General features: G+C 37.1%; 2 protein-coding genes across 5 annotated transcripts in view; one reads left to right on the forward strand and one right to left on the reverse strand.

The window, feature by feature from the left end:
- Nucleotides 1–12,658, forward strand: part of LOC101865459 (putative uncharacterized protein encoded by LINC00467 homolog) — a 61,232-nt gene that overhangs the window by 39,368 nt on the left and 9,206 nt on the right. Inside the window, exon 6 of one of the 4 annotated variants that reach the window (XR_012432793.1) lies at nt 11,594–11,694. The exons of 2 other annotated variants lie outside the window; for them this stretch is intronic. The gene's annotated coding sequence lies outside the window, so the exon portion shown is untranslated. Of the gene's footprint in view, nt 1–11,593; nt 11,696–12,658 lie in introns of those variants that run through there. One more of the 4 variants, XM_074035814.1, reaches the window with a different exon arrangement.
- The window catches only part of RD3 (RD3 regulator of GUCY2D), a 62,730-nt gene continuing 50,301 nt past the window's right edge, over nt 230–12,658 (reverse strand). The window contains exon 2 of the mRNA XM_074035799.1: nt 230–362. Coding sequence (XP_073891900.1) covers nt 272–362 — 91 coding nt within the window. The 3' untranslated portion in view covers nt 230–271. The remainder of the gene's footprint in view (nt 363–12,658) is intronic.

Raw genomic sequence — 12,658 nt, forward strand, 5'->3', positions numbered from 1 at the left:
TGCCATGGTGGTTTGCTGCACCGCTCAGGCCATCACCTAGGTATTAAGCCCCACATGCATTAGCTATTTATCCTGATGCTCTCTCTCCCCCACTCCCACAACAGGCCCCAGTGTGTGTTGTTCCCTTCCCTGTGTCCATGTGTTCTCATTGTTCAGCTCCCACTTATAAGTGAGAAGGTGTGGTGTTTGGTTTTCTGTTCCTGTGTTAGTTTGCTGAGGATAATGGCTTCCAGCTCCCATCAGTGTCCCTACAAAGGACATGATTTCGTACCTAGTTATGGCTGCATACTGTTCCATGGTGTAAATGTACCACGTTTTCTTTATCCAGTCTATCGTTAATGGGAATTTGAAGACTTCCATTTCTTAAAAAAAAAAGAAAAAAGAAGGAAATGATAAAGATCAGAGCCAAACATCAGTGAAATAGAAAACAGAAAAACAATGGAGAAAATCAGTAAAACTAAAGTTGGTTCTTTGAAACAATAAAATTGTTCTTTAATCAATGCAATTGATAAACTGTTAGCTATTCGGATCAAGGAAAAAATATAGAGAAAAGACACAGATATCAAAATTAGGAATAAAAGATAGGATATCATTACCAACTCTACAGAAGTTAAAAGTATTATAAGGAATTATTATGAATGACTTTATGCCAACAAATTAGACAACTTAAATGGCCAAATTACTAGAAAGATGCAAATTAACAAAACTGACTCAAGAAGAAAGAGAAAATATCAATAGAACAATAATAAATGAAGAAAAATAATGTGACTAAAATGAATTGGTAATTAGAAATCTTTTCAAAAGGGAAAACCCAGGCCTGGATGGCTTCATTTAAGGAAGAGGGATTACCAATCCTACAGTTTGTTTTTTGGGAAATAAAAAGGAAACAATTTGTAACACATTTTATGAGACCAATATTACTCAGATATCAAAACCAGGTGAACATGTCACAGGGAAAGAAAATTGCAGACAAGTATTCTTCATGAACATGTATACAAAATTCCCTAATGAAGTACTAGGTAACAGAATCCAGCAACATTTGAGAAGGATTAGGCAACAGAATGAGACAATGTCTCTAAAAAAATAAAGAGAAGATGGCTGGGCATGGTAGCGCACTCCTGTAATCGCAACACTTTGGGAGGCCAAAGCAGGTGGATTGCTTAAGGCCAGGAGTTCGAGACCAGCCTGACCAACATGGTAAAACCCCATCTCTACTAAAAACACAAAAATTAGCTGGGTGTGGTGGCACATGCCTGTAATCCCCACTTTTGACAAAAGTGTCAAGGTAATTCAATGGGGGAAATGATAATTTTTTCAACAAATGGTGCTGGGACAATTATACATCCATATGCAAAAAAATATATATCCTTATCTCATGCCATGTGCAAAATTTAACTCTAAATGGATCATAGACTTACATATAAGAACTAAAGTTTCTAGAAAATGGCAAGGAGAAAATGTTTGTGACTTTGGGTTAGACAGGTATTTCTCACATATGACAACAAAAACATGATCCATAAGAGAACAAAATTAATAAATTGAACTTCATCAAAACAGAAAAAATTCTGCTCTTTAAAAGGCACCATTAGTGGAATTAAAAGACAAGTCATAGACTGGGAAAAATATTTGCAAATCATGTATGTAATAGAGGACTTTTATCTGAGTATATAAAGAACTCTTATAATTTGATAGTACAATAATCCAGTTTTTTAAATGGGATAAAAAAATTTTAAATGAGTATTTATTATATTTTAACTAAAGAACAGTTTTCTTTATACAATGGCTTATGTATACATGAAAAGATGCTTCATAGCATTAACCTTTAGGGAAATGCAAATTAAAACCACAATGAGATGTCACTACACACCCACTACAATAATAAAAAAGATTGCCAATACCAAGTGTTGGTGAGGGTGAGGAAGAATCAGAACCCTCATACATTGCTCGTGAGAATATGAAATGATACAGTCACTTTGAAAAACAGTTTGGCCATTTCTTAAAAAGTTAAAAATATACCTGCTGTTGGACCCAGCAGTTTTATTTCTACATATCCACCCCTATACCTCCAAAACATATGTCTACACAAAGGCTTATTGTGAGTGTTCATAGCAGCATTATATGCAATAGGCAAAAACTGGAAACAGTTCAGATGTCTATCAGCTGGTGAGTAGATAACCACAATATGGTATGTACATGTAATGGAATATTATTCAGCAATAAAAAATAGGCTACTGATATATGCTACAGATGGATTAATCTTAAAAACATCATATGAAGTGAAAGAAGTCAGACCACAAAAGGCTACTATTGTTTGATTCCATTTGTATGAAACTTTTAGGATGGACAAATCTGTGGAGTCCAGTGATGACCTGGGCTTGAGTCTGTGAGGTGTCAAAGTGGGGACTGGTTGCATATAGGCAGAGGGAACTTTTCTTCTTTTATTATTCTTTTTTGAGATGGTCTCACTCTGTCGCCCAGGCTGGAGTGCAGTGGCACAATCACAGCATACTGCATTCTCAACGTCCTGGGTTTAAGCTGTCATCCCACCTCAGCCTCTTGTAGCTTGTACCGTAACAGGCATTTGCCACCACACCCAGCTAATTTTTGTATTTTTTTGTAGAGACAAGGTCTCACCATGTTGCCTAGGCTGATCTCAAACTCCTGGGCTCAAGCGATCTGTCTGCCTCAGTCCTCCACATTGCTGGGATTAATGATGTGAGCCACTGCACCCGGCCTAGAAGGGAAGTTTTATGCTGATGGAAATGTTCTGAAACTGGATTGCAGCAATGGTTGCACAACTCTGAATTTTACTAAAAATCATTGAACACTTAGGGCAAGTTTTATGATGTACATATTATGCCTCCACAAAAGTGTAAAAAAGAAAACATATCAAATACTAATAAAATAAATATAACAAAATATACACAGTAATTAAAACGTAAAATAACAAAAATTTTCTTACTAGTCAATGAATAAACATGGAGTGGTTGAAAAAAAACCAGGGTTTTCACTGTGGAAGAAGGAAGACACAAATATGGAATGGAGGAAGACAAAGAAGAACCTGTGGGACTTGATCGAGATTTGAAATTAATCAGTTTAAACTTATGATTTCTAGAATATATCCTACCTCTGTAGCTGGTCTAGAAATAGTGTTACCCTAATAGCAATGAGCACACCTAGTGTTCAGTTCATGGTTTCTAAATACCATTCTCTACTAAAAGGTGCTAGTACTCCTTGGTTACTCCTTGGTAAAATGGCTGGCTGTAAGGCTAAGTCAAGAAAGTGAACACAGAGAAAAAGAATAATTTTATGGTGATGGAGAAGCCTTGTAGACATTACTGAATCAAGTGATCAAAATTAGTGTCATCAATAATGAGACAAATCAGAATTGTGTGACTCCTGTTAGGATGCATTGAGAAGAACACAGCATCACTGATATGATTTCCTGCCAAAGATGTTGTCCTAGTTCAGAGTGCTATAACAAATTACCATGGGCTGGGTGGCTTAAACAACAGGCTTTTATTTCTCACACTTCTGGAGGCTTGGAGGCTGAAAGTGCAAGATCAGGGTGCCAGTGTGGTTGTATTCTTTGTGAATGCCCTTTTCCTGGTTTATAGAAGGTGGTTTCCTTACTGTCTCAAATGACAGAAAGAGAGCTAGCTATTCTTTTTATAAGGACACTAACCTTATTCATGAGGGCTCCACCCTCATGACCTCATTACCTTCCACAGATGCCACCTCCAGGCTGGGCACCATAGCTCACACCTGTAATCCCAGCACTTTGGGAGGCCGAGGCAGGCAGATCACTTGAGGTCAGGAGTTCAAGACCAGCCTGGCCAACATGGTGAAACCCCCGTCTCTAATAAAAATACAAAAATTAGCCAGGTGTAATCCCAGCTACTCAGGAGGCTGAGGCTGGAGAATAGCTTGAAGGTGGAGCTGGGAGGCGGAGGTTGCGGTGAGCTGAGATTGCGCCACTGCACTCCAGCCTGGGCGACAGAGCGAGATTCTGTCTAAAAAAAAAAAAGCCATCTCCAAATAGCATCATATTGGGATGAGAGTTTCAGTGTGTGAATTTTGGGGGGTGACACAGAAAATTCACTCTATTGCAGATCCATAACCTAAATCTAATAATGAGAAATGATTATACATGCCTAAATTGAGAGACATTCTATGAAACAACTGCTGTGTAATCTTCAAAATTGTCATCTTGAAAGTCAAGGTAAAACTGAAGAACTGTTCCAGATTGAAGGAGATTAAAGAGACATGTCATTTAAATGCAGTGCCTGATTCTGACCTGAATCCTTTAACTATAAAGGACATCAGTCTTTTATCTATAAAGGAGTTGGAAAAACTTGGATGCTGTTTGAAAATTAGACAATAGTAATGTATTAGTGTGAATTTCCTGATATTGACCTCAAATTGTGGTTACATAGAAGAATGTCCTTGTTTTTTGGATGACAACTTACTGGAAGTACTGTATTTGCAACTTTTCTGTAAGTTTTAGATTGGGGAAATACTAAAAGCATTCCTGTTACAGTCAAAAACAAGAAAAAGACATCTGCTATCTCTTGTTTTGAAGATACGAGCAAATTCAGTTAAACAAAAATACCCAGCCAGATCAATTAAGCAAGAGAAAGAAATAAAGGACATCCATATTGGAAAGGAAGAAGTCAAGTTATCCTTGTTTGCAGACAACATGATCTTAAATTGAGAAAAGCCCAAAGACTCCACCAGAAAACTCTTAGAACCGACAAATTAATTTAGTAAAATCATAGGAAACAAAATCAGCATACAAAAATCAGGAGTGTTTCTATATGCTAACAGCATTCAGCCTGAAAAAGAAATCAAGAAATCAATCTCATTTACAATAGCTACAAAAAATTAAAATACCTAGGAATAAATGTAACTAAAGAACAAAGAAGTAAAATATCTCTACAAAGAAAACTATAAAACACCAATAAAAGAAAGGTGACAAAAAAATGGAAAGCTATCCCATGCTTTGGAATGGAAGAATTACTATTGTTTAAATGTCTATACTACCCAGAGTGAGTTATAGATTCAATGTAATCTCTATCAGAGTACCAATGACATTTTTCACAGAAATAGAAAAAAAAATTCTGAAACTCGTATGAATAGCTAAATAATCCTGAGCAAAAAGAAAAAAGATGGAGGCATCACACTACCTGATTTCAAATTATACTATAAAGCTATAGTAACCAAAACAGTATGGTACTGTAAAAACACACACACAGACCAATGGAACAGAATAGAGAACCCAGAAATAAATCCATGTACTTCTAGCCAACTCATTTTCAACAATGGTAACAAGAACATACAATGGGAAAAAGATAGTCTCTTTAATAAATGGTACTGTGACAGGCTGGGCATAGTGGCTCATACCCGTAATTTCAGCACTTTGGGAATCCAAGGCAAGAGGATTGTTCGAGGCCTGGAGTTCAAGACCAGCCTGGGAAACATAGTGAGACCTCCATCTCTACAAAAAATTAAATATTAGCTGGGCATGGTGGTTTGTGCTTGTGGTCCCAGATACTTGGGAGGCTGAAGTGGAAGGATCACTTGGGCTCAGGAGTTTGAGGCTTCAGTGAGCTGTGTGTGTGCCTCTGTATTTCAGTCTGGGCGACAGAGTGGGACCGTTCTTAAAAATAAGTAAATAAATGGTGCTGGGGAAACTGAATATCCATGTGCAGAAGACTGAAGCTAGATCCTCATCTTTTACCATATAAAAAATCACCTTGGCCGGGTGTGGTGGCTCACACCTGTAATCCCAGCACTTTGGGAGGCTGAGGTGGGCAGATCACAAGGTCAGGAGTTTGAGACCAGCCTGGCCAACATGGCAGAAACCCTGTCTCTACTAAAAATACAAAAATCAGCCTGATGTGGTGGCGGATGCCTGTAATCTCAGCTATACAGGAGGCTGAGGCAGGAGAATCACTTGAACCCGGGAGGTGGAGGTTGCAGTGAGCCAAGATCGTGCCATTGCACTCCAGCCTGGGTGACAAGAGCAAGACTCCATCTCAAAACAAACAAACAAACAAAAATAGCCAGAATATATAAGGAACTCAATAGCAAAAACCAAATAATCCAATTTTTAAAATGAGTAAAAGACCTGAATAAATATTTCTCAAAAGAAGGTACACAGATGGTCAACAGATATTTGAAAAAAAAATATCCAACATCACTAATCATCAAGGAAATGCAAATCAAAACCATGATGAAATACTGTCTCACCCAAGTTAGGATGGCTATTGCCAAAAGACAAAAAATAGCAAATGCTGGTAGAATGCAGAGAAAGGGGAACTCACCTATTCTGTGGGAATGTAAAGTAGTACCTCCATTATGAAAAACAGTATGGAGTTCCTCGAGAAATTAAAAATAAAACTACCATATGATCCAGCAATTCCACTGCTGGGTATATATTTAAAAGAAAGGAAATCGTAACATCAGAGAGATATCTGCAATCGGTGTTCCTATGTTTATTGCCTCACTGTTCACAAATAGCCAAGGTATGGCATCATCTTAAGTGTCCATCAACAGATGAATGGATAAAGAAAATGTGGTTATGTACATAGTAGAATATTATTTAGCTATAAAAAAGAATAGAATCATGTTATATGCAGCAATGTGGTTTGGAACTGGAGGTCATTATATTAAGTGAAATAAGCCAGGCACAGAAAAACAAATATCACATTATTTGCTCACATGTGGGAGCTAATAAATTGGATCTCATGGAGGTAGAGAGGAGAATCGTGGCTGTGAGAGGCTGGGAGGGGAAGAGTAGAGGGCAGGATGAAGAAAAGTTGGTTAAGGAGAACAAAAATACAGTTAGATAGAAGGAATAAGTTCTGGTATTAGTAGTACAGTAGAGAAATTACAGTTAACAGTAATTTAGTTCATATTTGGAAACAGAAGAATTGTAGTATTCCCAACACAAAGAAAAGATAAATTTTTGAGGTGATGGATATCCCAGTTACCCTGACTTGATAATTATAGATTGTACACACGTATCAAAATATCACATTATGCATCTATTGATTTGGCAGATAAGCTAATAAAAAAATTAAAAAGGAAACAAAATATCACATATAGTCCCAAAATATGTACAGCTGTGAAATATCAATTAAAAATATAAAAAATAAAAAACAAAATTGAGATATACATTGGAAAGGAGGAATGAAGTTACTATAATTATTAGGATGTATGTTCTTATACCTAGACAACTCAAGAGAATCAATTGAAAGTTTATTTCTTTAAAAATTATGGGGGGAGGGTGGAACAAAAAGGCAGAACATAGAGGAATTTGAGGACAGTAAAACTATTTTATATGATAATTGTGATGGTTAATACTCCATGTCAACTTGACTGGATTAAAGGATGCAAAGTATTGATCCTGGCTGTGTCTGTGAGGGTGTTGCCAAAGGAGATTAACATTTGAGTCAGTGGGCTGTGAAAGATAGACCCACTCTTAATCTGGGTGGGCACAATCTAATCAGCTGCCAGCAAGGCCAGAATAAAAAGCAGGCAGCAGAATGTGAAAAGACTAGACTGACTTAGCCTCCCAGCCTACATCTTTCTCCCTTGCTGAATGCTTCCTGCCCTCGAACATTGGACACCAACTTCTTTGGTTTTGGGACTCAGACTGGTTTCCTTGCTCCTCAGCTTGCAGATGGCCTATTGTGGGACCTTGTGATCATGTGAGTTAATACTCCTTAGCAATACAACACATATATATGATAATATATATTATATAATATATAATATATACATACAATATATACATTATATATCATATATACATATAATATATAACAAACACATTATATATAATATATAATAGTATATCCCATTATTTCTGTCCCTCTAGAGAACCCTAATACAATAATATAATGGTAGATGTATGTCATTCATTATATACTTGTCAAAACCCATAAAATTTACCACTCCAAGAATGAACCCTAATGTAAATTATGGACTTTGGGTGATGATCATCTGTTAATGCAGGGTCATCGATTATAACATACTCCATTCTAATGCTGGATGTTGATAGTGAGGGAGGCTGTGCATGTATGTGGGCAGGGAGTATATAGGAGCTCTCTGTACTTTCTGCTGTGTGTATTTTGCTGTGAACATAAAACTTCTCTAAAAAATAAAGTTTATTTAAAACCTAATAGAATTCAGTTAGATTTCTGTGTAAAATTCTGAATTTGAAAATCAATAATCTTTAAATATATTGATATCAGAAGATTTTATGGAAAAATCCTATTTACAGTGGAAATTTTAAAAAGATACATAGGAATAAATTTGAGAAATATGCAAGGTATTATGAATAAAATATTTAAATACTATAATGATTTGTGAAATAAATGAAAAGACATACTATGTTCTTGGACAGGAATATTCTATATGATGAAGATACCAACTACTTTTAGATTAAATTTTAATGACATTTAAATCCACCTTAAAATAAACCACAACATTTTTAGAGTAGAACTAGACAGGATTATTCTAAAGTTCTAGTAAAAAAAAAAAAAAAGCGAGAATAGATTATTCTAATAAGGAGGAGAACTAGCCATACCAGATATTGAAAAATATGAAAAATATAAAGTTAAAATATTGAGGTATTGACACATAGCTAGATGGACAGATCAGTGAAATAGCTTAGGGGAAAAAAGCAATACACACAAAATTTGGCATATAACAGTCACCTCAAATCAGTATGGAAAAGTTGACTTATTTAAAAAGTAATGTTGAGACAACTAGCTATCTGCAGAAAAATTAAAGCTGAATTCATGCCTCAGCTTTATATTAGGATAGATTCCAGATGAATCAAAGATTTACATGCAAAGAAATAAATTGAAGAAATCATTGGAAAGTTTTTGAAATCTTAATCAGAGATGATTAAGAAATATATATAGAAAGCCTTTCTATATATATCACAAAGTCCCCAAACCTTGAGATAAACATTGATAGATTGAAGCCCAAGCCCAAAGACTCAGCAGTCATACTCCTAGGTATATTCTCCAGAGAAACTCATGCATTTTTATATCAGTGTATCTGGACAAGAATGTTCATGGCAATGTTGTTCATAATTGGCAAAAAATAGAATAAACCCAAATATCTATTAACAATAGAAAAGACAGATAAATTATAGTGTAGGTGTGTAGTAAAGAATTTAATCTTGCCCTAAGAGACGTCTAGCCCTTGCCCTTGACTTCTGAGAATTAATCTGTAAGCCCGATGGTCTGTAACCCCAATGTCATGCTTGATAGGAGTACACTTTGAGCACTCTCTAATTTGAAAATCTGAAATTCTCCAAAATCCAAAACTTTTGGACATCAGTATGACACCACAAGTGGAATATTTCACACCTGAGATGTACGTGATGGGTCGCAGTCAAAAAACAGGTATATAACACAGTTTATTCAGCAAACCCAAGGAAATAAAGACTCCCCCTCCAGCCCACTTTAGTTGCAGTATATCTTTTTTTTCCAGATTCCCCCATGGAAACATATCTACAAAAGACAATAAATGACATGTGTGCAGGCCACACCAAATGGCACGTTCCCCACAGTGCCCCACATGGGGCCAAGACCTACATGCATGACTCACTGTGGTTTTGTTTTGTTTTGCTTATTATTTGGGTATAAAGATATTGTTACAAATGCCAAAAAGGCCTGCAGATACCCTTATGAGTAATAGTAATAAGAAAAATGAAGCATTTGTGTTTATATATAACAGAGGAAGTCAAGTGGCTGGAGAAACTGGACAGTGGTGTAAGTGTCAAATGTCTTACAAAAGAGCAGGGTGTTGGAATCATTATGTATATGACCTGAAGAAACAGAAATATGAACTATTGAAGTTCTACGTTGAAAGGACAAAGAGAAGTCAGTGAGAGAAAAAAACAAAAAACAAAAACAGCGCTGCATAAAGCTGAAAATGAAAGTCTCAATTGTGTATTGAAAGAGTAGATCTGCCAGCATTGCAGTGAACATTATGCCACTTAATGGTTTGCTGATCATGAAACAAAGACGTGTAATAATGAACTGAAAATTGAAAGGAACTGTGAATATTCAACAGGTGATTGCAGAAATGTTTAAGAAGACATGGCATTAAACTTTTAAAGATTTGTGGTGGTAAAACTTCTGCTGATCATGAAGCAGTGGAGAAATTTATTGGTGAGTTTGCCAAAACTATTGGTGTTGAAATCTGATGCCAGAACAAGTATGTAATGTGGATGAAATATCACTGTTTTGGCATTATTGCCCTGGAAGGACACTGACTACAGCTGATGACACAGCCCCTATAGAATTAAGGATGTCAGGGACAGGATAACTGCTGATATGGGCTAATGCATAAAGCACACATTAAGTGTAAACTTGCTGTGATAGGCAAAAGCTGTGTCCTTGCTGTTTTCAGTAGGTGAATTTCTTATGTGTCCATCATCATGCTAGCAAAATAGCTTGAATAACCAGGAATATCTTTTCTGATTGGTTTCACAAAAATTGTATACTAGTGGCTCAGGCTCACAGCACAGAAGGCTGCACTGGGTGATGACTACAAAATTTTTAAAAATTCCTTGACAAATGTTCTGCTCATACTCCAGCTGAAATTCTCATAAAAAATAATGTTTATGTCATGTACTTTCCCCAAAATGTGACTATTAATTCAGCCATGTGACAGAGTATCCTTAGATCAATGAAGAGTAAATATAAAAACGTTTTCTTGAATAGCATGCAACAGCAGTGGACAGGGGCATGGTTGTGGAAGGTTTTCAGGAGTTTAGCACGAAGTTTACCATCTATGCTGTTGCCAGCACTTGGAGCACAGTGATTAAAGACAAATTTATGCATGCCTGGCACAACCTCTGGCCTGCAACTGTGTTCAGTGAGATGAACAAGATGGTAACTTTGAAGAATTCCATATGTCAAATGAGAAAAAATGATAAGCAATCTGGCCTGCTTACATATGCAAGAAAATACTCCTTCAGAGTCCTGAAAGCTGGAAAAATGGGTATTGAAGTTTTTAACATTGATAATGAGACTCCAGTTGTTCATTCATTGACCAGTGATGAAATAGCTGAAACGGTTCTGAGTCAAGGTGGTCATGAAAATGGTGACAACGAAGATGAATATTGTTAACACTGTAGAAAAATACCTACAGACAACATGATTTTCTAAGCCTGTTTGTGTTGCTGTAAAGGAATGCCTGAGGCTGGTTAATTTATAAAGAAAAGAAGTTTACTTAGGCCTGGCGCAGTGGCTCACACCTGTAATCCCAGTACTTCAGGAAGCTGAGGCAGAAGGATTGCTTGAGCCCAGGAGTTTGAGAACGGCTTGAGCAACATAGCAAGAACCCCATCTCTACAAAAAGTTTTAATAATTAGCCAGACGTGGTGGCACATACCTATAGTCTCAGCTACTCAGGAGGCTGAAGCAGGAGGATCTCTTGAGCCCAGGAGTTCAAGGCTGTAGTGAGCTATGATTGTGCCACTGCACTCAGCCTGGGCAACCGAGTGAGACCCTGTCTCTAAAAAAAGGAGGAAAAGAGGTTTACTTGGTTTATGGTTCTGCAGGCTGTACAAGAATGGCTCCAGCATCTGCTTCTGGCAAGAGACTGAGGCTGCTTCCACTCATGGCAGAAGGTGAAGGGGAGCCTGCACCTGCAGATCTCACGGTGAGAGAGAAGGCAAGAGAGAGAGAGGATGAGGTACCAGCCTCTTTCAACAACCAGTTCTAGGTGAACTGTTGTGGGAACTAATAGAGTTAGAACTCACTCATTACTGAGAGAATGGCACCAAGACATTCATGAAGGATCTGCCCTCATGATCCAAACACCCCATTAGGCCCCACTTCCAACACTGGGGATCAGATTTCAACATGAGGTTTGGAGAGTCAAATATCCAAACGATAGCAATGGTGAAAATGTGTGATGGGCTTATTGAAGGACTAAAACAGTGTACGTTTACAAAAGAACAAGAAATCATACAGTTTATAATGTCAGAGAGAGACTTCTAAATCAAAAGCATTGTTAATAAGGCAGATGACTCTGGAGAAAACATTTTAAAAAGCCATCCAGCAGAAAGCCTTCTTATCCTTAGAAGACCCACTTCTTGGTCTCTCACCTGCTTCTGATAACTTAAAAAAATGGTGTATAGTAACCTTTTAATCAAAACACAGCATGATAGGTGGGGACTGAAAGCCTACCATTGTTTGTTGTTGCTGTTGTTTAACAGCTGATAACAGGTATTCTGGTGGTGCTACTGTGCTGCTTGGTTACCCTGAATGTATTATTTTTTCATTCGATTACTGGTGTATCATATTTTTTGCTGTTATGTACTTATATGGGAATAAGTATAGGAAAATGATTCCTTATCAGTAGCAAATAAATTTCAGAGTCAGGAATGATGGTGATGCCAAACAACCACAGATTACCCACATGGGTAGTGGTTGAGGTAGTGACACCTTTGCTTCCTGATGTTACGATGCACGCAAATTTTATTTTATGCACAAAATTATTAAAAATTATTGCATAGGTCAGGCATGATGGCTTATGCCTGTAATCCCAGTACTTTGGGAAGCCGAGACAGGCGGACCACCTGAGGTCAGGAGTTCTAGACCAGCCTGGCCAACATGGTGAA

The sequence above is a fragment of the Macaca fascicularis genome, chromosome 1, assembly GCF_037993035.2.
Source record: "Macaca fascicularis isolate 582-1 chromosome 1, T2T-MFA8v1.1".
Lineage (NCBI taxonomy): Eukaryota > Metazoa > Chordata > Mammalia > Primates > Cercopithecidae > Macaca > Macaca fascicularis.